Source organism: Anolis sagrei, chromosome Y (assembly GCF_037176765.1).
Source record: "Anolis sagrei isolate rAnoSag1 chromosome Y, rAnoSag1.mat, whole genome shotgun sequence".
Lineage (NCBI taxonomy): Eukaryota > Metazoa > Chordata > Lepidosauria > Squamata > Dactyloidae > Anolis > Anolis sagrei.
Genome location: NC_090035.1, coordinates 74612651 through 74637387, shown reverse-complemented (window position 1 = coordinate 74637387; position 24737 = coordinate 74612651). Strand labels below are relative to the sequence as shown.

Genomic DNA, 24737 nt, shown 5'->3' with positions numbered 1-24737 from the left:
TTGCTATAAATGTGGGCAAAACATCAGAAGAAAATGCTTCTGCCCAGCCCAGAAAACTCACAGCAACCCAGTGATTCCAGCCATGACAGCCTTCGACAACACATAGAATTAATATTTGATCTTTAGGACCCTGAAACAATTTGACCACCCATCTCCCTCCCTTCATCCCTTTGCCGTGGCCTCCTTCCATCTGCCATCTATTCCTACCCTCATGTATTAACAATGCCAGCCACATTCTCTGGGGCATTCTGTGTCCAAGAAGGGAAGTTCCTTGCATATCGCTCCAAGTCTGTCTCCTCAAGGTGTTCCTCCGATTCCACCCCAAAATGCAAAAGGCTTATATTCTAACTCTCTGCCTACCTTGCAGGGCAGTGATACAATCAGCATCAATATTGGATGTCCTCCAGGCAGAAGGTTGGCTTTTGACATCACTTACACCAAAAATTACACTACCGAGAAGAACAAGCGCTACTTCGACTGTGTGAAACCGGACCCCGAGATGCCCTGCTTCTACTTCAGTGATGGTAAGGACAGCGGGAGGAATACCTGGGTGCATTGGGTTTCTGCCATAAAGTGAACTGGGAAGTCAGATGAGTGGAACGGACATGGTTATATATCTGATTGTTATGGCAGAAAAGATGCATAAATCCAGTGGTTTCTCAACTAGGACCAGTAAAAATTGGTGTTTGGTTCTGGTCAGTAAGACAGTTTCAAGAGGGGTTGTTCAGTTTCCTGTCGTAAATCCTGTGAATCGCAGATATGGTAACCTTGCGCCTGCGCAGTTCAGCGATCGGAACCTTCTAGAAAGTAAAATGACCGTTTAGACTCCCTCTGGCCACGCGCCCCCCTCCCTCATCCTATACATAGCCCGGGGCAGTGGCCGTTACTCAGTTCTCTTTTTTCCGCGCTAAAGCAAACAGCGAAAGAACCTTTCTGTTGATAAACGACAAGATTAACTGAAGAGAATTAACAAAACAGTATTTATTAATCAATATAATGGCTACTACAGCTTTTAAGAAATGCACAAACTGCCCAAATATTCTTCCGGACACAGACGGACACTCGCTGTGTCTTGAGTGCCTGGGAGAGGGGCATCTTTCTCAGCCGTGTGACATCTGCGCTGCTTTTACTCCTCAAACGAGGAAAAACAGATTATCCCGTCTAAGAGCGGCGCTTTACGAGAAAGCGCTAATGCTGCAACCCGCTCAACCACAGGCGAATTCCCGTGAGCAATCCTCCTTACCTTCAGGGGGAAAGAAAAAGATTAAGAAGGTCAAAAATAGCGGCCTCCAAAATGGCCGCCAAACCGCCGCGGCGAAAAAAGCTCCGGCAAAGAAAGCAAATCTCTCCGCTAAGGATCGTGAGGGCGAAATAATTAACAAAACAAAGAGAGACTTAAGCCAAGCCGCTAAGGGCATCGAAGGCCCCAATGCAGCGAGCACCATCCCTTTAGGGATGTCTCGAGTACATGCTGACGGAGGGGCGACGACCAATGGTCTGACCCCTCCGATGCCGCTGCTGTCCCCGAACGCGCAGGGAGGAGTTTGCACGGTTGCTCCCTTCACTCCCGATATCGGCTCCTCCTCTGAGGCTAACCCCGCCCTCCCCTCTACTAGCCACGCCTTCGAAGGCGTGTATAATGGCCCTCCCGCTTCCAGGGCTGATGACCATGCCCCATCTCAGCCGGTATCGGAGGACGCTGGCGGCCAAAGGGGACAAGAAACTCCCCCAAGAGGTGGGGAGGCAATTCAAGAGGAGGAGGATCATCCGAACGTTGCGGCGCTTGGAGCGGCAGCATCCTCCCTGCGATCATGGCTCGCCTTTACGTTTCGCCGCCCAAGCAAGCGTCCTAGACGTTCAAGATCCCCATCGCGATGCTGCGGATCCAGGCGTAGGCGGTACCGATCTACGTTGAGGAGGGGCCGCCGCTCGCGCTCCTCCTCCTCCTCATCCTCCACCTCCTCCTCTTCCTCCTCCTCCTCCTCTTCTGGACGTTCAAGGAGGCAAAGCCGCTCCAGGTCCTCAGGTCCTCAAGTCACTGGAGAAGATATGGCCCTGGAGCAATGCCCTTCCCAGGGTTTTGGCAAATGGGCCCTTCAGGCCAACTGATGTTTATACAACAGCCACTGTCAAGACCAGCATCAGCGCAGGGAGAGACCCCCATGATGCTCAATAGACAAACTGCAAATGTGGAAACACCACGACATCTCTGACTACTGATATTAATAATAATAATACTGTAACCCACATGAGACCTTGTGATGGGGGGTTTACAGTGCAAGATACTGCAATGACAACTCTGGCTACTAATAATAATACTAATAATACTGTAACCCACATGAGAAATTGTGATAGGGGGTTTACAGTGCAAGATGCTGCAATGGCTCAAGGGGTTGCACACCAGGGAAACCCTACAGAAGGTCACCAAGGTAGAGAACAGGGACTACATGACACGACTGTTGCTACAACGTCTACGTCTACCCAATCAAATAATGCCCAGAATTTGATGAGTGTACAAGCAGCACCTGGACATGCACCTGATATTGCCACAACTGAACTGAATGACACGGCGTCAGATTCCGACTCCCCAGATACAATTCAAACCTTGGGGGGTGAGGAAAACAATGGTGTTCAACTAACAGACTTTAGTAGGTTTAATGCACTAATGGAAAGAATGATAAAAGGGCTTGAAATCCCAGCTCCAAAACCGCCTGAACATGTCGATGATCCCATGTTTCCTTCCGAGGAGCAAAATGCTTCTCCCTCGATGTCGTTGCCAGCTCTGCCATATTTACTGAAACTTGCTAAGATTGTAGATGTATCCCCCTTTATGACTCCGGCGGTACCTAGAAGGCTGGATTCCATGTTTAAGATTGATGTTTCTGCATTTAGATGGGTTATTACTCCCCCAAAACCGAACACGGTAGTAGCTGAGGTGGCAAAATCTAAGCGCCCTTAGGGCACTCTAACTACACCTCCAGATAGAGAGGGCAAGAGAATTGATTCTTTAGGCAAAAAGGCACATATTGCTGCTGGGTTATTTACCCGCATGGCCCACTTTGCAACACACATGAGTGGATATCAGTCTTTTTTATGGAGAAAGATCTTACCCAGTATCGAATCTCTACCTAGGGATGATCAGCACCTACCTAAAGCCCTCCAAGCAGAGGCTATGGTACTTTCCAGATTTCAAAAAGACTTTGCTAAACACCTAGCAGAGGTAGCGGGAAATTTATTTGCAACAGCTACTGCAATTAGAAGGCACGCATGGCTACGTGCGTCCAATCTCTCTGAAGAAGGGAAGGCTTTAGCAGAAGACCTTCCCTGTCACGAAGCAGGGCTTTTCAACCCAGACACTGATGTCAATATAAAAGAAAAGCAAGATGTCCGTCAAGCCGCTAATAAGTTCGGCTATACGTGCCAACCCTTCCAGCAACAAAGGCCTAGATGGCAACAGCCGTCCAACACCTACCCTAGATCATATGGCACTTACTATACTGGCCCCTTTAGAAATAGGGGCAACTGATCTTCTAGGTTTCAGGGGGGGGGGGAAGAAATTCTTATTTCTCTAGGAATAGGGCACAGCCGTATCAAAACAAACTCAAGGGCCAATTTAACCAAAAGAAACGTCTTTGACGTCATGGAAGGGGAGAATGACACTGGCTATATAGTTCCCCCATTGGGCAATAGTAGAGTTGATGTTGAAGTTAATGTGGAAACAAGTTCTTATCTTTGGAATTCTAGGGTTCCTATGTTTGGGGACAGATTGAGTATGTTTTATGATGCCTGGTGTAGTATCACCACGGACAAATGGGTTAGATCTATTATTGGTTCAGGTTACTGTATAGAGTTTAATGACCTACCTAGAGTGGGCAATGTTAAGAGAACACAAGAATCCACTCCTCTGTTAGAGGAGGTAAATATGTTACTGGAAAAGGGAGCAATTTCTCCGGTGGGTGTTGATAAAGTTAAGTTCTGTTTTTTCTCAAAATACTTTCTGATTAATAAACGTGGAGGTGGACTACGTCCAATTCTAGATCTCAGAGCCTTAAATACTCACATAACTCCAAAGAAGTTTCGGATGGTCACACTAGCCTCAATTTTGCCCCTTATTCCAAGGGGAGCATGGTTTGTTACAATTGATTTAAAGGATGCCTATTTCCATATATCAATAGCCCCTCAACATCGTAGATATCTTTCGTTTATGGTAGGACAGAATGCTTTTTGTTTTAACGTTCTTCCCTTTGGCCTTTCGACGGCACCACGTGTTTTCACAAAATGTATGTCTGTAGTGGCGCATGTCTTCGAACAAAGGGAATAACCGTCTACCCATACATTGATGACTGGCTGGTAGTGGCTAGATCGTACAGGCAGTTGCAGGACCAAGTGTCTACCATTTTGTTTCTTCTCCAGTCGTTGGGCCTCGTAGTCAACAGGGAGAAGTCGGTCTTAACACCCACCCGCAAAATCCAGTTCATCGGCGCCCTGTTGGACTCCGTTTCCGAGAGAGCATTTCTTCCAAGGGACAGGTTTGCCAACCTACAAGTTCTAGTCAAACAAACAAGGACCTCCTTTTGCATTTCGGCAAGAAAGATCCAAACACTACTAGGTCACATGGCAGCCACTACTTCAGTCAACCATTATGCGAGACTCAGAATGAGAACCCTCCAGTCATGGTTCCTGTCAGTATTCGACCCGTTGACGAGCAGTCCCGAGTTGAAACTCTTCCTCCCGCCCGTGGTCCGCGAATCACTAATATGTTGGGAGGACGAAGCATGGGTCTGCTCTGGGTTCCGATTCCACCATTTGTACCCTACCAGAGTCATCATCACGGACTCTTCCCTTACGGGATGGGGGGCGCATTCTCAGGGGCTCATTGCACACGGTGTATGGTTAAGGCAGGAAAGAGACATGCACATAAACATTCTGGAACTTCTCGCAGTAGAAAGGGCTCTACACTCCTTCGAAAAGGTCATACTGGGTCAGGTAGTCCAAATTATTACAGACAACACAACAGTAATGTTTTACTTGAACAAGCAGGGAGGTACGCATTCGAGAGACCTACTATCTCTCTCAATACAGATTTGGGACTGGTGCATAGAAAGAGGAATACATCTCTTAGCGAGTCATCTCCCAGGAGAACAGAACACACTCGCAGACGCACTAAGCAGAAACCCACTAGTGCACCACGAGTGGTCGCTAAATTCACAAGAAGCACACAGACTATTCCTAGCGTGGGGATTCCCGGAAGTGGATTTATTTGTAACGAAAGCCAATTCCAAGTGCCCTCTGTATTGCGCTCGACAACGGGCCCATCCAGAGAGTGGATGCTTGGGGGATGCCTTTCTGATGAGGTGGTCAGGCCGACTATTGTACGCCTTCCCGCCAATACCCCTCCTGATGAGGGTCATAGCAAAGATTCGCCGTGGTGGCCACGACAGCCGTGGTTTTCTCTTCTCCACCAGATGGCCAGAGGGGCGTTCGTCCGCCTACCGTGCAGGACGGACCTTCTGACCACACAGGAGGGTCAGGTTTTGCACCCAAAGGTGGACAAGTTGAAATTGACCACATGGCGGGTCCTCCCGGAACACTAGCAGCTTTCTCTAAACTGCCACAGTCTGTATTGAAGTTTATTGAGGCGGCGCATAGAACGCCACACGACGCTCTTACATCTATAAATGGACACGTTACTCCAAGTATTGTAAAGGGAGACAGCTGGATCCGATGGAATCCTCCATTTCTGTTGTGTTAGAGTTTTTAGTTTCTCTGTTAGAGGCGGGCCTATCACACTCCTCCCTCAAGTGTTACCTAGGTGCGATATCGTGGTATAGGAGGAAACGAGGGTACCCCTCCTGTTTCACAGATCCAATGGTTAAGACATTCATGAGGGGCGTAGCTAACGTAAGGCCGTCTGTAGCTCCAGTACCCCCAGGTTGGAGCTTGGACATCATTCTGTCAAGGCTAGTAAAACCTCCCTTCGAGCCTATGGCAACTATAGACCTTTCTTATCTCTCCTGGAAAACGGTGTTTCTGGTGGCTATCACCTCAGCACGCCGGGCTAGCGAACTGAATGCATTGAGAGTAGATCCCCCGTACCTGAGATTTCACAGGGATAAAGCTGTGCTTGGCACAGATGTTGCCTTCTTGCCTAAAGTATCTTCGTGATTCCATATGTCCCAGGACGTAGTACTTCCGGCATTCTATCAGAATCCCACATCACCTGTTGAGAAGAGTTTGCATCTCTTAGATGTCCGTAGGGCTCTGGCGTTTTATGTAGATAGGACGTCCTCCTTTCGACAAACCCCTAGGCTATTTGTGAAATAGCGTAAAGACACACAAGGTATGCAACTGTCCTCCCAGAGGCTATCTGGGTGGATTGTATCTCTAATCCGGCTGTGTTACCGTTTAGCCGGGAAAGATTTGCCTCAACAGGTCAAGGGCCATTCCACGAGGTCGGTGTCCACGTCAGCGGCTTTCCTGAAGGGTGTTCCGTTGGATGCTATTTGCCGAGCAGCTATCTGGTCGTCACCACTGTCGTTCGTGACCCATTATAAGCTGGATGTGGTTTCCAGGAAGGACACGGAATTCGGCAGAGCGGTCCTGTTTTTGGCTGTGGCATGACTCCCACCATCCACGGTCAGTTGCTCGCTAATCTACCATATGTGCGATTCACAGGATTTACGACAGGAAATTATAAGTTGCTTACCTGTAACTGTAGTTTCCTGAGTAGAATCCTGTGAATACGCACATCACCCGCCCTCCTCCCCTTGAAGGTCATGCCATCTCTACTGCTTTCTAGCGGAAGAGAATTGAGTAACGGCCACTGCCCCGGGCTATATATAGGATGAGGGAGGGGGGCGTGGCCAGAGGGAGTCTAAATGGTCATTTTACTTTCTAGAAGGTTCCGATCGCTGAACTGCACAGGTGCAAGGTTACCATATGTGCGTATTCACAGGATTCTACTCAGGAAACTACAGTTACAGGTAAGCAACTTATAATTTAGCCTGCTCCACCTGGAACCATTCCAAGCATTCAGCATATTTGACACTCTTCTTTCTTTTCTTTCTTGGCAGTGTTTTACCCTTTCTTCTTGATCCAAGACATGGTGACAGGGCACTCGGGGCGTTTCAATGGAAGGTGAGGCCTCAGCACAGCTTTGTGGAAATGTTGAGTCGGGATGAATACATTCTCAAGCCCTTCGTTCAAGTTCTTTGGAACAAGGCGGAGGCACCTGGGTCCAAACCCAATGCACTTGGACAGGGACACTCCTGGCTAATCCTTTGTTGCGCCACATTTTCAGCTTCCTTAAAAATGTCCAGGTTCCTCTCGCTTCCTCACAGTTACTCCCTTAACTACAATTGCTGCAGAATGAGTTCAAAATGCAAAAGTTGTTTGTACTGAGTTAACTGAGGAGGAGGAGGAGGAGAGAAGGAGGCAGAATGTTGTCCTTCCCAGTAGGTATTGAGGTTTCAAAAGCATTCATGCCCAGCTGCCTTCTGTTTATTGGTTGATCATACTCCTTTCTCTTTGCCACAATTTTGGATTGGGACTGTGGCCTTTTTGTGGCATATATGTTCTGTTGTGTTCCCTGCATCAAACATAAGCTTCTCCTGCTAGCTCTGCAAATATAAGCCTCCTCAATATGTGCAGCATTCTTAATCCCCAGAGAAAAAAAGATACAAATTATCATCTTCCTCCTCCTCCTCCTCCTTCATAGCCCTCTCTGTCAAATTCATTCTCCTTCGCTCAGCAACATCCAGTTTTTCCTCTAATACCACCATCCTTGCACGAAAGTGCAGGCTAGGTAACTCCAGGAAAAAGGAGTGAAGATTTTGTCCTAAGTGTTCAAAAGGCTTTGGAATAGTTAAAGCAGTGCTTCTCAACCTTCCTAATGTTGGTACCCTTTAATATAATTCTTCATGTTGTGGTGACCCCCAACCATAAAATTATTTTCGTTGCTACTTCATAACGGTAATTTTGCTACTGTTATGAATCGCAATGTAATTATCTGATATGCATGATGTATTTTCATTCACTGGACCACCTTTGACACAAATACCCGATACACCCACATTTGAATACTAGTGGGGTTGAGGGAGATTGGTTTTCTCATTTGGGAGTTGTAGTTGCTGGGAATTATAGTTCACCTCCAATCAAAGAGTATTTTGAACTCTGCCAAACATGGAATGGAACCAAAGTTGGTGCGCAGAACTCCCATGAGCATCAGAAAATATTTGAAGGGTTTGGTGGGCATTGATCTTGAGTATTGGAGTTATAGTTCACCTACATCCAGAGAGCACCGTGGACTCAAACAGTGATGGATCTGGACCAAACTTGGTACAAATACTCAATATGCCCAAATGTGAACCCTGGTGGAGTTTGGAGAAAATAGACCTTGACATTTGGGAGTTGTAGTTGCTGGGATGTATAGTTCACCTACAATCACAGCAGAAGGGGGGGGGGGGGTTGGTGGGAGGATTTGCCGCCTGTTTCCAAAAAGGAAGAGAAAGACAGGTGGAGAGATCTTCAGCCTTCTCCGCCAAGGGGGTTCCTAAGATGATCAGAAATAATGTGTTTTTGGTGGTCTTTGGCAACCCCTCTGAAACCCCTTCTTGACTCCCCAGGGGTCCCGACCCTCAGGTTGAGAAACACTGAGTTAAAGCCTTTGCATGCAGACTCATTTTCTTTTTCTTCCCATTTTTTCATGACAGCTATATCTTCACAGTCATTGGTGGGGGAGCTTTTTCAGTCGATAACATTGAATACTTCAAAGAGGAGGACCTTCCGCGCTACAACACCATGATTGGCAGGTGCATACAATGCATGGTCTCTCACACTCTTCTGCCATTTCTGCAGTAGTTGATTCCCAAGCAGCAGTTGGTGGGTCTTGTGGTCATTCAGGTCATTGTTGGATTCAGGCTCTCACTAGCCCAAACCAACTTGGCCAGTGAGAGGGGATGCTGGGAGTTGTATGTGTCAGGATTTGTAAAATACCTGGCATTTTTAACTACATGTAAAATTTCTGTGTCTCTGTAATCAGAGTGTGGAGGCTGATGTAATGGGAGATGTATAAAAATGGTGTTCTCCCTGATGAGGGATGGATGTTGGAGAGAGTTGTGTTAGGGAAAACTACCCTAAAATATAAAGCAGAACATCCAAAAACAAACTGGGCACATAAAGTTAAGCATCAGCTCGCAACATACGGAGCGTGAAGTGCCGTGTGATGTGGCTGTAAAGAATTCAGAGCTTAGGAGGCAAACATGCAGTATCCAATCTTTAAAAAACAATCACAGAAAGTTTATTTACAATAATAACAAATAATTATATTTCTTAATAATCAAGAACTGAGTCTGAGCTATTCTAACACCCATCTCTTCTAAGGTTTCAATGGAGGGGGAAAACTCAATCACGTTATCTCTCCACACACACAAGGAGAGATCTCAAAGCACACAGCACATTCTGTCCATACTACAGTGTCAGAAGGCAGAAGTCAGATTCAAAAAAATTTGCAGTAGAAAACTATCCATTTTAAAGAATCAGAATGAGAGCAGAAACAGAGAGGAGAGAAGAAATTAGATATATTCCAACTGTCATACAGGAAACATAGTTGAAGGGAAATCCTTACTCTAGACCAGGGGGCCTCAAACTTTTTAAACAGAGGGCAAGGTCACAATCCCTCAAACTGTTAGAGGGATCTCTGTTGCCTATCTTGGAGGACTAAGCAGAAGTGAGACCATTTAATGCAGTAGTTCCTAACCTGTGGTCCATGGACCGCCAAGAACGAAAATCTGGTCCACAGCCTCACCATTGCTACATCGTTACCTTGAAACCACATGGCAACAAGAGCAACTGGTCTTGTGGACCCCTCTTCTAGTGCCGAGGCAACAGGGATGTCAGGAGGGGAGAGGCTGACTACCCATGAAAGATTACTACTACCACATCAACTAGATTGTTAAATATGTTTTTTCTGTGGGCGAGCAGATGGCGACTACCGGATGGCAGATGTTCTGTATCAGAAACTAGAGCTGATGTGGTCTAGCCAATGCAATCTTCTGCATCAGTACCCCAAATAATAATCAAACCGAATCTAAAGTTGATCAAAAACTGATTAGTAACCCTTTTGGTACTAATGTTGGAGAGTGGTCCCTGTTCAGGGGGTACCTGGTCAAGTCCCTGGTCAAAAAAGGTTGGGAACCACTGATTTAATGTATTAATGAAATTTCTAATCAAAGTCTCGGAAGTATCTTAGGAAGGGGAACAGTTTGACTTGAAGTGGTCTTGGAGGTTTCCTAAACTCCAGTTCAATCCAGCTTCAGGCCTGGTTTGGCCTCTTACTTACTTACTTACTTAGGCGATCCCTCGTTGGACGAGTAAGATGGTCTTCCATCATGGGTTTCCTTGTGGGTCCGCATGTGGCTGTGGAGCCCTATTCTTGCTCTGCATCTTCTTCCGCAGTGAGGGCATTGGTTTCCAGGTGGAAGGCGGTCCCGGTCGGGGTTGGCTTGACGCGCCTTCCTCCTGGCACGTTTCACTCTTTCACCCTCCACTCGTGCCTCCTCGAAATCTGCAGCACTGCTGGTCACAGCTGACCTCCAGCTGGAGCGCTCAAGGGCCAGGGCCTCCCAGTTCTCAGTGTCTATGCCAGAGTTTTTAAGGTTGGCTTTGAGCCCATCTTTAAATCTCTTTTCCTGTCCACCAACATTCCGTTTTCCGTTCTTGAGTTCGGAGTACAGCAACTGCTTTGGGAGACGGTGGTCAGGCATCCGGACAACGTGGCCTGTCCAGCGGAGTTGATGTTGGAGGACCATCGCTTCAATGCTGGTGGTCTTTGCTTCCTCCAGCACGCTGACGTTTGTCCGCTTGTCTTCCCAGGAGATTTGCAGGATTTTCCGGAGGCAGCGCTGATGGAATCGTTCCAGGAGCTGCATGTGACGTCTGTAGACAGTCCATGTCTCACAGGCATATAGCAGGGTTGGGAGGACAATAGCTTTATAGACAAGCACCTTAGTATCCCTACGGATGTCCCGGTCCCCAAACACTCTCTGCTTCATTCGGGAAAATGCTGCACTTGCAGAGCTCAGGCGGTGTTGTATTTCGGCGTCGATGCTGACTTTGGTGGAGAGGTGGCTGCCAAGGTAGCGGAAATGGTCGACATTTTCTAATGTTACACCATTAAGCTGTATCTCTGGCATTGGAGAGGGGATGGCTGGTGACTGCTGGAACAGCACTTTGGTTTTCTCGATGTTCAGTGACAGGCCAAGCTTTGTGTATGCTTCTGCAAAGGTGTTGAGAGTGGCTTGTAGATCTTCTTCTGAATGCGCACAGACGACATTGTCATCAGCATACTGGAGTTCTATAACAGCTGTTGTTGTGACCTTGGTTTTGGCTTTCAGTCTGCTGAGGTTAAATAGCTTGCCGTCTGTCCGATAGATGATTTCCACTCCGGTGGGAAGCTTCCCATCAACAAGGTGAAGTATCATGGCGATGAAGATGGAGAATAAAGTTGGGGCAATAACACATCCCTGTTTGACACTCGATTCTACCTTAAATGGGTCGCTTTGGGAGCCACTGCTGTCCAAGACTGTTGCCATCATGTCGTCATGGAGGAGCCGCAGGATGTTCACAAATTTGCTTGGGCACCCGATTTTGTGGAGGATGGTCCAGAGAGCGCTGCGATTCACTGTGTCGAATGCCTTTGCAAGGTCGATGAATGCCATGTACAGAGGTTGGTTTTGTTCCCTGCATTTTTCTTGGAGCTGTCGTGCAGTGAAGATCATGTCCACAGTTCCTCTGGAGGGGCGGAAGCCGTTCTGGGATTCTGGGAGGGTGTCTTCTGAGAGGGGCAGAAGGCGGTTTGCAAGGATTCTTGCGAGGATTTTTCCAGCAGAGGTTAAAAGGGAGATACCTCGATAGTTTCCGCAGTCTGTTCTTTCCCCTTTTTTGAAGAGGGTGATGATGGTGGCATCCTTGAAGTCTGCTGGGATTTTCTCGGTCACCCACACTTTTTCTATGAGCTGGTGGAGTTGGTGTGTCAGCGCAGGTCCTCCCTCTTTAAAGATTTCAGCAGGGATCCCATCCGGTCCGCTGGCTTTGTTGTTCTTTTGTTGGCTGATGGCATTGCTGACTTCTTCCAAACTAGGCAGTGCTGCAAGCTCATCCCTGGTTTGTTGTTGCGGGATTTGTGAGAGGACCTCTTCGGCCACACTGGAGCTGCGGTTTAGGAGGCTTTGGTAGTGTTCTTTCCAACGTAGTGCAATTGACTTTTGGTCCTTCAGGAGTTTGGTTCCGTCTGATGAGCGTAGAGGCTGTATGCCATGGTTTCTTGGCCCATAGATGACCTTTGTGGCTTTGAAAAATCCTTGAGCATTATGGGTATCTGCCAGGTGTTGGATTTCTTCAGCCTTCTTTGTCCACCAGATGTTCTTGAGTTCTCTTGTCCTTCTTTGGACCTCAGCTTTTGCACTGGCGTAGATCTTTTTCTTAGCAGCACAGTTGATGTCTCTCTGCCATGTTTGGAAGGCTTTCCTTTTCTTGTCGATTAGCTGTTGGATCTCGATGTCATTTTCGTCAAACCAGTCTTGATGTTTCTTGGCTTGGTATCCAATAGTTTCTTCGCAGGCTTGGATGATGGAGGTCTTCAGTTTGTTCCAATGTTCCTCAACATTTTCGGGGTGTTCTGTGGGTAGATGGTCCTTGAGTGCTGTTTGGAGATGGGCTCGCCTGGAGGGCTCCTGAAGGGCTTGGGTGTTCATTTTGCGCCTTGTCTTTCTTCCTTGGAGTCTGCGCTTGGGGGCGATCTTGATAGCCATTGTGGATCGGATTAGCCTGTGGTCGGTCCAGCAGTCGTCAGCACCTGTCATGGCTCTTGTGAGGAGTACGTCACGGCGGTCTCTGGCACGTGTGATTACATAGTCTAAGAGGTGCCAGTGCTTTGACCGGGGGTGCTTCCATGATGTCTTGAACTTGTTTTTCTGGCGGAAGAGCGTGTTGGTGATGACAAGGTTGTGCTCCGCACATTTGGTGAGAAGCAGGATGCCATTCGAGTTGCTGTTTCCAACCCCGTCTTTTCCTATGGTGCCTGGCCACAGGTCGAAGTCTCGCCCGACTCTTGCATTGAAGTCCCCCAGGAGAATGATTTTGTCCTCCTTAGGTATCCCCGATAGGACGGTGTCCAGCTGACAGTAGAATTTCTCCTTGATGTCTTCGTCAGCGTCTAGTGTTGGTGCATAGGCACTTATGATGGTTGCCCGTTGGTTTTTGGCAAGATCAACTCGGAGGGTGGAGAGTCGTTCGTTGATGCCAGTGGGTGCTTCGGACAGATGTTTCATCAGATCATTTCTTATAGCGAAGCCAACTCCATGCATTCTTTGGTCTTCTTTGGGCAGTCCCTTCCAGAAGAAGGTGTAGCCTCCTTTTTCTTCCTTCAGCTGTCCCTCTCCTGCTCTCCGGGTCTCCTGAAGGGCTGCTATGTCGATGTTGAAGCGTCCCAGCTCCCTTGCGATGATGGCAGTTCTGCGTTCGGGGCGTTCACTGTCACTGTTGTCCATCAGTGTCCGTACGTTCCACGTACCGAAGTTCATTTTTCTTTTTTGGCCGCAGGATGGTGACCCCACTGGACGCGGCAGTCCAGTCAGGGATAAGTGAGGCAGACTATGTTTAGGGCACCTTTTCTAGCCCCCTCCCCATGTGGGGTGAGCAGAGTGGGTCCTTAAAAGGGCTGCTCAGTCGCGAATACAGCTGCCGAACTACTCAACTGCCTCGGACCTTGAGGTAGAACGACTGAGTCCGTACCCACCGCCCATGTGCCAGTCTGTGACTAGGGGCTTCCAGATTTCACAGTCCTGCCCCCGTCGCCACTCGCTGATCGCCATGGGACTTTGGTTGGTTGGTTTTTATTTTCTTTGGAAGACGCCTGTGCGTGGGTTTTTTTAATGTGTGGAGGTCAGTGCACAGCTGAACAACACACAGTCTTCACAGATGAGGTTCCACTGGTGATGTAGTTTAACACAATGACCATGGCTTCTCAGTCTGTTGCAGCCTTCTTCCGCCTTCGCAGCCGTTGTAACATGTGCCATGTTATCCTCCGCCTGCTCCGCCGTTGAGGTCTTTGGGTCTTCGGACTGTGCTTGGTCTGGGACCTCCCCCGCGGCCACTCCTGGGAGTGCACGACTCCAGTTGTTGTGCCCACAGGTTCATCGGAACACGCAAGCCCCCTCACCACGACAAGGTGACAGTCCATCGAGGGGGTTTGGCCTCTAACATAAACCACTGCTAAGAAACAGGCCACTGTCCATCCATCGAGGAAGCAAGTTTATGTTTGGCCTCTAACATAAACTTGCTTCCTCGATGGATGGACAGTGGCCTGTTTCTTAGCAGTGGTTTACATCATCAGTCAAGATATCCCACTGGATCATCTCTGGATCGGAAATTAGACACAGCGATATAGTGGTTCTGCCCCAACCTACAGTGTTAATTTCAGGATTGGAGAGGTTTCAAACATCCCTTCCTCTTGAAAGTATTGGACTTGAGCGCCTAGCATTCTTCTCCGTGGATTAGGCTGTTGTTGTAGTCCAGCAACATCAGGAGGGCTGCAGGATTCCCAACGACGCCCAATTTCCAACTTGGGTTGTTTTCATTTTCTTTTCCTAGCATAACAAACAGTCTCATCTGGCTGAGGGCTGATGGTGAAGATAACAACACCGATGCCGAAGGTTTCAATGTCTTCTCTCAGGACAGCTCTGGGATACTGTAAGGCTCACCGAGTATTATTTATTCTGATTTCCATCCTGAATAAAAGAGGCAATCCCCCTTGATTTCAATGTTTCCCTTCCTTCCCTGTTCGGCCTCCTTTCCTACAAGATATTATCTAAAAAGCTCTCCTGGACTCAACTCTGAAATGCGAAATGAACCTTCTTTCTCTCAAAGGTGGGTCTGCCAGAAGAATTCTCCCTGTCACGACATTGTTCCCAATGATGCCTCTGCTCCGGAGTACTTCTTTGTGATGAAGGTTTCAAACAGGTATAACTGTTCACTTTCCAGTTTATCTTAGTTTAAAACTCTGTGCCTTTATATCTTAATTTATTATGCTTAGGAGCCCCCAGTCATGAAGTGGGTTAAACCACTAAGCTGCTGAACTTGCTGACCGGAAGGTCAGCGGTTGCAGTTCGAAAACATGCAAATGTGAATAGGTCAGTAGGTACTGCTTTGGTGTGAAGGTAACGGTGCTCCATGCAGTCATGCCAGCCACATGACCATGGAGGTGTCTACAGACAACACTGGCTCTTTGGCTTAGAAATGGAGATGAGCACCAGCCCCCAGAGTTGGACACGACTAGACTTAATGTCAAGGGGGAAACCTTTACCTTTACCTTTATCATCCTCTAAATCATCAGTGAACCCATCAGGCTCAGGAGTCTCAGGTTGATCTTCAGCGGCACTTCCCATTGCCATCCATGGAGGCTGAGAGAATGTGACTTGCCCAGGATCACCCAGTGTGATTCTGTGGCTGAACGGGGATTTGAACCCTCATTTTGGTAATGCGAGGGAGGGAAATGAAAGATGTCAGGCGAGTGGCCTTAATGGCAAAAGACCCTAATCATAAATGTACAGCTGAGCAACTCATTGGCAGCAGATTGACCCAGCTCCAGGAGCCCAAAGTGGTAAAGAGAACAAAAACGCTCAGACCAATGTTGTCTCTTCCATAGGAGGCTTTTCTTTGCGGTAAAATAATATAGTTGTACTATTTACAGTAACAAGGTTTCCACAACACAAACAAACAAATACATCGTAGCTTTATATAGACAGCAGCCCTTATACACTGGAGCTCCCTCACACAAGGCTTCTCTCATATAGACATTTACTTCGCACAGACTGACCATTTCCCTCACTGAGGCAAACTAATATTTAACAGGCTTCGGCCTACTCCCTCTCCACAGGGCGAAGCTAGCTTTGGCCCACTAACTCTAACAGGCTTTGGCTTACTAACTTTTTCAGTGCCTGCCTCACACTTTGTCACAGAGTGACCATTTCCCTCACTGAGACAAACTGACACTAACAGGCTTTGGCCTACTCTCTCTCCTCAGGGCGACGCTCGCTTTGGCACATTAAGTCTAACAGGCTTCGGCCTACTAACCCTTTCAGTGCTTGCCTCACACTTTGTCACAGCTTGACCATTTCTCTCACTGAGGCAAACTGACACTAACAGGCTTTGGCCTACTCTCTCTCCTCAGAGCGATGCTAGCTTTGGCCTACTAACTCTAACAGGCTTCGGCCTACTAACTCTTTCAGTGCTTGCCTCACACTTTGTCACAGAGTGACCATTTCCCTCACTGAGACAAACTGACACTAACAGGCTTTGGCCTACTCTCTCTCCTCAGGGCGACGCTCGCTTTGGCACACTAACTCTAACAGGCTTCGGCCTACTCCCTCTCCTCAGGTCGACGCTCGCTTTGGCCCACTAACTCTAACAGGCTTCGGCCTACTAACTCTTTCAGTGCTTGCCTCACACTTTGTCACAGAATGACCATTTCCCTCACTGAGGCAAACTGACACTAACAGGCTTCAGCCTACTCCCTCTCCTCAGGGCGACGCTCGCTTTGGCCCACTAACAGGCTTCGGCCTACTAACTCTTTCAGTGCTTGACTCACACTTTTGCCATCAAAAATACCCAGTTGATCTTTAATATTCCTGACAAAAGAGGATCTTCTTTCTCAGCAACCAACCTCCTTCTCTCCTTTTTGTTTCCGCAGGGGAGTGGACCAAACCACTTATTGTGATTACGCCTTGGAGTTCATCATCCACGTTCACGGCCTGCGCCTTAGCTATACCAGAGCCCTCTTTCTCTTGGAGGTAACAACTGCTGGGCCTCCATGCCTCTTGGCATTTATTCTCTAGCATTCGATGTGCTTGCCATGGCTCCACCAGTAGCAGTTCATTCTCTCTAGAGTTTCCTAGCTTTGCAAAAGCGAGAAGTTAATGTATATATAGGCCGTGCCTTCTCGTTTGTGATGTTAACTTGCTTTCAAAACAACTCCGACCTTCGGTTGTTGTAGTAGGTTTTTTCGGGCTATATGGCCATGTTCTAGAGGCATTCTCTCCTGACGTTTCGCCTGCATCTATGGCAAGCATCCTCAGAGGTAATGAGGTCTGTTGGAACTAGGAAAATGGGTTTATATATCTGTGGAATGACCAGGGTGGGACAAAGGACTCTTGTCTGTTGGAGCTAGGTGTGAATGTTTCAGCTGACCACCTTGATTAGCATTTGATGTCCTAGTCATCCAAAAACCAGATCAACAATTGGGTCACACTGTTTACAGAAAACACGCACACACAGATAGATATCTACATAAAAACTCCAACCATCACCCAAGTCAAAAAGAAGCACCATTAAAGCCTTGGCAGACCGTGCAAAAAGAACCTGCAAAGCTCACCTCCTCGAAAATGAACTGAACCACTTAAACTGGGCTCTACAGGCCAATGGATACTCCACCTCAGACATCAGAAGAGCTGCAAGACCAAGAACAAGCCACAAGAGTCAAGATGAAGATCCACCCAGAGGAAAAGTGTTCTTGCCATACATCAAGGGAACCACTGACCGCATAGGGAAGCTGATGAGGAAACACAACATACAAGCTATCTACAGACCCACCAAGAAAATCCAACAAATGCTACGTTCAGCAAAGGACAAGAGGGATCCTCTCACCTCTGCAGGAGTCTACCATATACCATGCAGCTGTGGACAAGTCTACATAGGGACCACCAAACGCAGCAGCATTTTCCAAACATGAATCAAGGAACATAGAAGGCACTGCAGACTACTTCAATCAGAGAAGTCAGCCATAGCAGAGCACCTGATGAACCAACCTGGACACAGCATATTATTTGAGAACACAGAAATGCTGGACCACTCTCACAACCACCATGTCAGACTACACAGAGAAGCCATTGAAATCCACAAGCATGTGGACAATTTCAACAGAAAGGAGGAAACCATGAAAATGAACAAAATCTGGCTACCAGTATTAAAAAACTCTAAAATTACAACAGCAAAACAACAGAGAGGAAACAATCAGGCACATCTAATCACCTCTCAACAAAAGATTGCCCCAGGCACTGCCAGGCTATCAAATGCTAATGAAGGTGGTCAGTTGAAACATTCACATCCAGCTCCAACAGACAAGAGTCCTTTGTCCCACCCTGGTCACTCCACAGATATATAAACCCATTTTCCTAGTTCCAACAGTCCTCACTACCTCTGAGGATGCTTGCCATAGATGCAGGCGAAACGTCAGGAGAAAATGCCTCTAGAACATTGCCATATAGCCCGGAAAAACCTGCAACAACCCAGTGATTCCAGCCATGAAAGCCTTCGACAATACATTGAACTCCGACCTTCTCTAAGGGTTTTCTTCAGAGGAGGTTTGCCCTGGACTCCCTCTGAAGCTGAGAGAATGTGAATCACCCAATGACACCCAGTGTGCTTCCATGACCAGATGGGGATCTGGACTCTCATCTCCCAGGCAGACTCTCAAGGAAATCCTAAAAGGTATACCTTGTACAGGCGGTCCTCAAGTTACGAACAAGATCCTGTAAGTTTGTTCTTAAGAGGAATTGGTTTGTAAGCCAGAAGAGGTCCATTTTAAATTGTAATTCTAGTCTCTCTCATACACACACACACACATACATACATACACAAACACTAGGCATGGGCAATACATAGTTCTAAATTGTTCTAAAGTACTTACAAAACTAGGGGGCACTGGTGCTTTGCTTTTATAGTGTTGCTAAAGTTCTGGTGGTGAAAATTTCCCAAAACTTCCAAAAATTTATTATTATTTCATTATTGGCGATTTTTATGATAGAACTAAGGAAGTCCCATTTACAACAAAATTTTGAAAGTTTTGTTAGAACTTTAGCAACACTATAGAAGCAAAACACCAGCGCCCTCTAGGTTTGTAAGTACTTTAAAACCATTTAAATCTTTAAAACCACTTCAAATCACAGAAGAAGAACTAATTAGATGGCAACAAATGATTAATAAGTACTGCAATGGAAGTAAAAGAAACAGACTAAATAAACAGTTATGGTATAGATCGCAAAAGGAGGGTGGACTAGCACTACCTAATATAAAAAAATATTATGAAGCAAGTAGATTAAATTTGGTTATAGAAGGAATGGTTAAAAAAGAGGGAATAGATTGGCTTAGTAATTATTCAGGAAAAGTGGAAGATGAAACTTGGAATATATTTTTTAAACAGCTTACTAGAAAAGAATTGAGGGAAATTAGAAACCCAATGTTGAGTAACAAACTGAAAGTATGGAATAAATATAAGGGGAGGTTAATAAAGGAGGGATCAATTATAACCCTAATAGTGATGGAAAAGAAATTCCCAAAATTTTTTAAAAAAGTAATGGATAAAAAGGTAAGAGAAATAAATTTAGATAGAATAGGGGATTGGATGAAGGTGGAAATGAAGAGGGAAAGGATGTTGGAAGAGTTTAAAGAAATAAAATTATCATGGTTTCATTGTATACAATTAGAACAATGGTTAATGAACTGGAAAAAAAATAGAAATGGAAGCCAACTCAATCAATTCGAACAAATAATACAGAAGGGAAGGGCAGTAGAAGAACATGAAAACTTGAGAGGTATAATTAGCAAAATCTATAAGATACTAATTGAAATGAAGGATGGAAAAACAAAAAAGTGTACCCTTAAGGAGATTTGGGAAGAGGATTTAGGGATAAAAATAAGTGAAACAGAGTGGCAACAGTTATGGGGACAAAGACATTTAAAAAAATTATCGATACGAGTTAAAGAAAATTATTATAAGTTAATATGGAAGTGGTACTTAACACCGGTAAGAATAGCATATATGAATAAAAATAACTCAATAAATTGTTGGAGAGGGTGTCAAGAACCAGGAACATATATACACATGTGGTGGCAATGTAAATATGTAAATAATTTTTGGGAGAAAGTATTTAGAGAAATAGAAATTATAATGAATATGAAAATAGACAAAAGTCCTAGTATAGCCTTACTATCATTATATACCAATAAGCAATTGAAAAAGGAAGATAAAGAAGCGATAACAAATTTATTAACTATAGCAAGACTGCTCATAGCAAGGAATTGGAAAAAAGAAATGAATATACAAATAGAGGAGTGGTATAAGGAAGCATGGAAAATAGCAATAAATGATAAACTGACATGTATATTAAAGGTTAAAAAAGGTATATGGAAACAAAGCGATTTTGATGCTGTATGGGGAAAATTTGTGGTAAATGGATTAAAAAATAAGGAAGGAAAATTACCGTCACAAGAAGAAATGAAATTTTGGACAGATGAAATGTAAGAAATGTGGCTTGAGACGGGTGGAGGGGAGCACTGTGGGGAAGGAAAAAAAAGATTCCCTGGTGGGGTTTGTTTTGCTGTCTGTGCCCCTGTTCAGAAGATATCATTTCACCTTGTTCCTGTGGTCAATGAATTTTGAAATTTGGTTTGTTGTGGAAACGAGGATTAGGGATAAAACTTCAGTGGAGACACCTTTTACCCTTGAAAACAACACTTCTAGGAGTGAATTTCTCTCCCCCCAAGGGGTAGATTTCCCTCACTTTCTGTTGCCTCACCTCTGTCCTTAACGATGAGTCATTTGTAAGTCTGATATCTGTAACTCGGGGACTGCCTGTACAAGTGTAACTCAGCCTTGGAATTGCAAAAGTGAAGTGAAGCATGCTCTGTCTTGGAAGCCTGGTGTAGGGCTTCAGAGCTGCCCTTTGGCCACCTCTGCTTTGAGAGTTGTTATTCCCCAAAAGGTATTGTGAAGACAGAAGGTGGGCAAGTCTGATTAGAACAAGCTCATCCCAGCTCAGTGAATGCAGTAAAGTGAGGGCTAGTTTTATCAAATTCCCCATTCTGAGTATTTCCTCTCTTCTCATTCTCCTCTTTCTTCATTATTTCTATAAGATAAAAGATCAATCAAGCAGTCTCTATTTCCTCTCTCGTAGTTTTTGTGCTGTCTGCCTACATATGGCCATAACTGATCAACAACAAATCAAACATCCTCCCTTTACAAATGGCTTATTTTGCTCCCAGGTATGGATGGGCGCCATCATAGGTGTGCTTATCCTATACATATCAATCCTTACCATGGCTCCCACATGCAAGAGCTACATCCACGGACTCATCAAGAGGATGGAAGAAGCATGGGCCTATCGGACAAGTGAGTTGTCAAAACAATGCATTGAATGATATTGAAAAGGATAAACATGCTTTGTTTTGGGTTGTTGTGAGTTTTCCAAGATGTATAGCCATGTTCCAGAAGCATTCTCTCCTAGCATTTCATCTGCATCTATGGCAGGCATCCCCAGAGGTTGTGAAATTTGTTGGAAACTAGAAAAATGGAGTTTATATATCTGTGGAATAATGTCCAGGGTGGGAGAAACAACTCTTATCTGTCCGAGATAGCTGTGAATGTTTCAATTGGCTACCTTGATAAGGATTTAATGGCCAAGCAGTTTCAAGGTATGACTTCTTACTGCCGGGGGAATCCTTTGTTGGGAGGTGATTTGCTGGCCCTGATTTTTTCTTTTATGGAAATCCCAATTTTGAGTGTTGTTCTTTATTTACTGTTATGATTTTAATTTTTTAAAATACTAGTAGCCAGATTTTGTTCCTTTTCATGGTTTTCTCCTTTCTATTGAAATTGTCCATGTTGTAGTTCAGCATGATGGTAACGTTCCTAATACTAGTAGGAGGGAGAAGAGATCTGCGCAAGAGTCAGAGGGGGAACAACAGCGGAAACGCATTAGGGAAATAATATTCGCCCCAAGTGATTCCGAGACGTTTGAGGGCTTCTCTGATTGTGAAATGGGAGATGGGGAGGCGAGCAGGGGAGTAGAGAGGGCTACTCGCGATCTGGAGTCCGATGAGGAGCTTCAGAGGAAGCGCATCCGGGAAATACTTAGTGCTCCTACGGAGGACGAGGATTTCATGGGGTTTGAAAGGAGTGATGGGTCTGGGAGTGATATGGGAGAGGAGGAGGAGCTGGATTGGACCCGTGTTCAACAGATTAGAGACATTTGTAACCAACCCACCTCCAGTGATGAATTTGAGGGGTTCACAGGGGATTGTCAACCGGGGAGCACTTGGCAAGATCTAAGTCTTAGCAGACGCTGGCAGAGGTGGAGGGATATGCACTCGGGCTCAGCTGCGGGGTTGGATGCAGCTGAGAGCGATGAAGAAAGGGTGGGGAGCTCATCATCCTCTAATGAGGAGATCTAAGATAAAAGTGGGTTATGTTTGAATGATACTGTGCAGAAGGCAAAGTGTCTTTATGGGACATAAATCTTTGTTACTGCCAACTCTCTAGCTTGGGTCCTTGAGCTACAGCTTCCTGTGTTCCTGCTTTCCTGAGATTCCTGCATTCCAGTGTTTACCTTTTACTACAGCTTGACCATAGACCGGTTTGACTTTCGCTTTTGACTTTTGGAACTTTAAACTCTACTAACTTTGTGCTTGAACATCTCATCATTTTTGGGACTTTGTTTTTCATCTTCTTTGACTGTTTTTGTGCTGTGCTAATTTTCAAGCAGATTTCTGAACTTTGAGTTTAACCCGGATTAAACAGCGTTATAATCCGGGTTATATTTTTGTTACTGCTATTACTGCGTTTTTGATGCCAAATTGCTACTTTGACTCTATGCACTGAAGTTAAGTGCTTTAAAAGACTATTTTTGTACAATAAAGCTGTGTTTGAACTCTTTATCTTGTGTTTGGCTCTACTTGAGGCTTCTGGATCTTGACAGTCCACATGGCTTCTCTGTATAGTCTGGCATGGTAGTTGTGAGAGTGGTCCAGCATTTCTTTGTTCCCAAATAATATGCTGTGTCCAGGTTGGTTCATCAGGTGCTCTGCTATGGCTGATTTTTCTGGTTGAATGAGTCTGCAGTACCTTTCATGTTCCTTGATTCATGTTTGGCCAATTCTGCATTTGGTGGTCCCTATGTAGACTTGTCCACTGCTGCATGGAACAGGGTAGACTCCTGCAGAGTCTGTCCTGAGATATGCATGCAGACGTAGATGCCATAACTGGATCTCCTTTTCTATACTATCAGTCCCATTCCATACTATGACAGTGTATGAACCAGCACCTTGAACCTCTCCTCTCCTTTTTTGTTAGCGATTTCCAGAACGTGTTTCAAAATTCCTTCTTTCTCTGTCTCCTTTTACCGCCAGCATCCACCCTCTCCTTCACCTCATCGTTCACCAGCCAATCGTCACTGCAACATATGGCTTCCGAAGCGATCCGAGGCAGTTTGGCCCAACCGTCATCCAAATCAAGTGCACGGGAACACTCAGGGAAGCATTAAGGCCAGCCAGCTAATTTCCTGCACTCCTCTGCCTCTGATGCAGAGGATTTCTTGGATTAATCAAGTGACTGTCAGCATTGTGGCGATTGGGTGACTGTTGGATCCTGACTTTGGGGAAGGCCATGGCGTCCTTGAAAGTAATCCCCAAGAGTTCACCTATGAATTCTTGAGCTGCATAAAACCGTCACTGAGCAGGTTGCAGGAAGCGTGCAGAGGAGTCATAGGAAGTATTCCAGAAGCCACTGATTCTCTGTAAAATTATTATAAGACTATCTAGGACAAGCATGAGCACACTGTGGCCCTCCAGGTGTTTTGGACTTCCACTCCCACAATTCCTAACAGCCAAAACACCTGGAGAGCCGAAGTTTGTCCATGCCTGATCTAGGAGGGTATAAAATCCACTGTTTTTAAACCACGGCCAGAAAAGAAATCTGTATCTTTCCCTTTCTGTTCCATTTACTGGTCCACTCACACTTGTGTGAGTCATCAATAGTAAAATACTACATGCATTTCAGTTTCTTGCCTTGGTATTTTCTTGTGACACGGAATGATTCCAGACAGGATTGAATGAGTAAGATTTTTTTTTTTAAAAAAAAACAATGTTATATCTACCTCATGAAGTGTCTGGTTGTGCATTTCCTATTCCTGAGCTGGTTTGAGGTTTAAAACTGCCTCGGTGTATACTGTTTATGGCCGAATGGGAAAAAAACAACTTTACATCTTCTTCCCAGCTCATTTCCAAAGGTTTCTTGTTAAGAATTCAGATTTCTTTTCAACTGTGGTATTTTTAACTACGTGTTCCTCTAACTTTTGTTTCTAGGTTTTATTTATGTATTTATTTACTTTGCCTGTCATTTGAGAAACTGTCAAATTCAATAAAAATTTCAGTGATTGCAGAATATGTTTTGGGAAAGAGCATCTCTAGGAACTATAGAACTTAGAGCTGGGATATCCTAACACGATACATTGTGGGAGTTCATAGAATCATAGGAGCCCCCGGTGGCGCAGTGGGTTAAAGCCCTGTGTTGGCAGGACTGAAGACCGACAGGTCGCAGGTTCGAATCCGGGGAGAGGTGGATGAGCTCCCTCTATAAGCTCCAGCTCCTCATGCGGGGACATGAGAGAAGCCTCCCACAAGGATGGCAAAACATCAAAATCATCCGGGCGCCCCCTGGGCAATGTCCTTGCAGATGGCCAATTCTCTCACAACAGGACACTCCTGACATGACAAAAACAAAGAAAAAAAAGAATCATAGAGTAGAAAGAGGCCTTGTAGGCCACCCAGTCCAATCCCATTCTGCTGAGAAGCAGGAACATCACATTCAAAGCACCCCTGACCGTTTGCCATCCTGCCTCTGTTTCAAA

General features: G+C 45.7%; 1 protein-coding gene across 1 annotated transcript in view; it reads left to right on the top strand.

The window, feature by feature from the left end:
* Positions 1–23961, top strand: part of LOC132780187 (cation channel sperm-associated auxiliary subunit gamma-like) — an 87080-nt gene extending 63119 nt beyond the window's left edge. Inside the window, exons 23-30 of the mRNA XM_067461326.1 lie at positions 368–524; positions 7074–7137; positions 8712–8810; positions 14650–14748; positions 14926–15018; positions 16748–16847; positions 21097–21223; positions 23239–23961. Of these exons, the coding sequence (XP_067317427.1) occupies positions 368–524; positions 7074–7137; positions 8712–8810; positions 14650–14748; positions 14926–15018; positions 16748–16847; positions 21097–21223; positions 23239–23372 (873 nt within the window). The 3' untranslated portion in view covers positions 23373–23961. The remainder of the gene's footprint in view (positions 1–367; positions 525–7073; positions 7138–8711; positions 8811–14649; positions 14749–14925; positions 15019–16747; positions 16848–21096; positions 21224–23238) is intronic.
* The last annotated feature ends 776 nt before the right edge of the window (positions 23962–24737 follow it).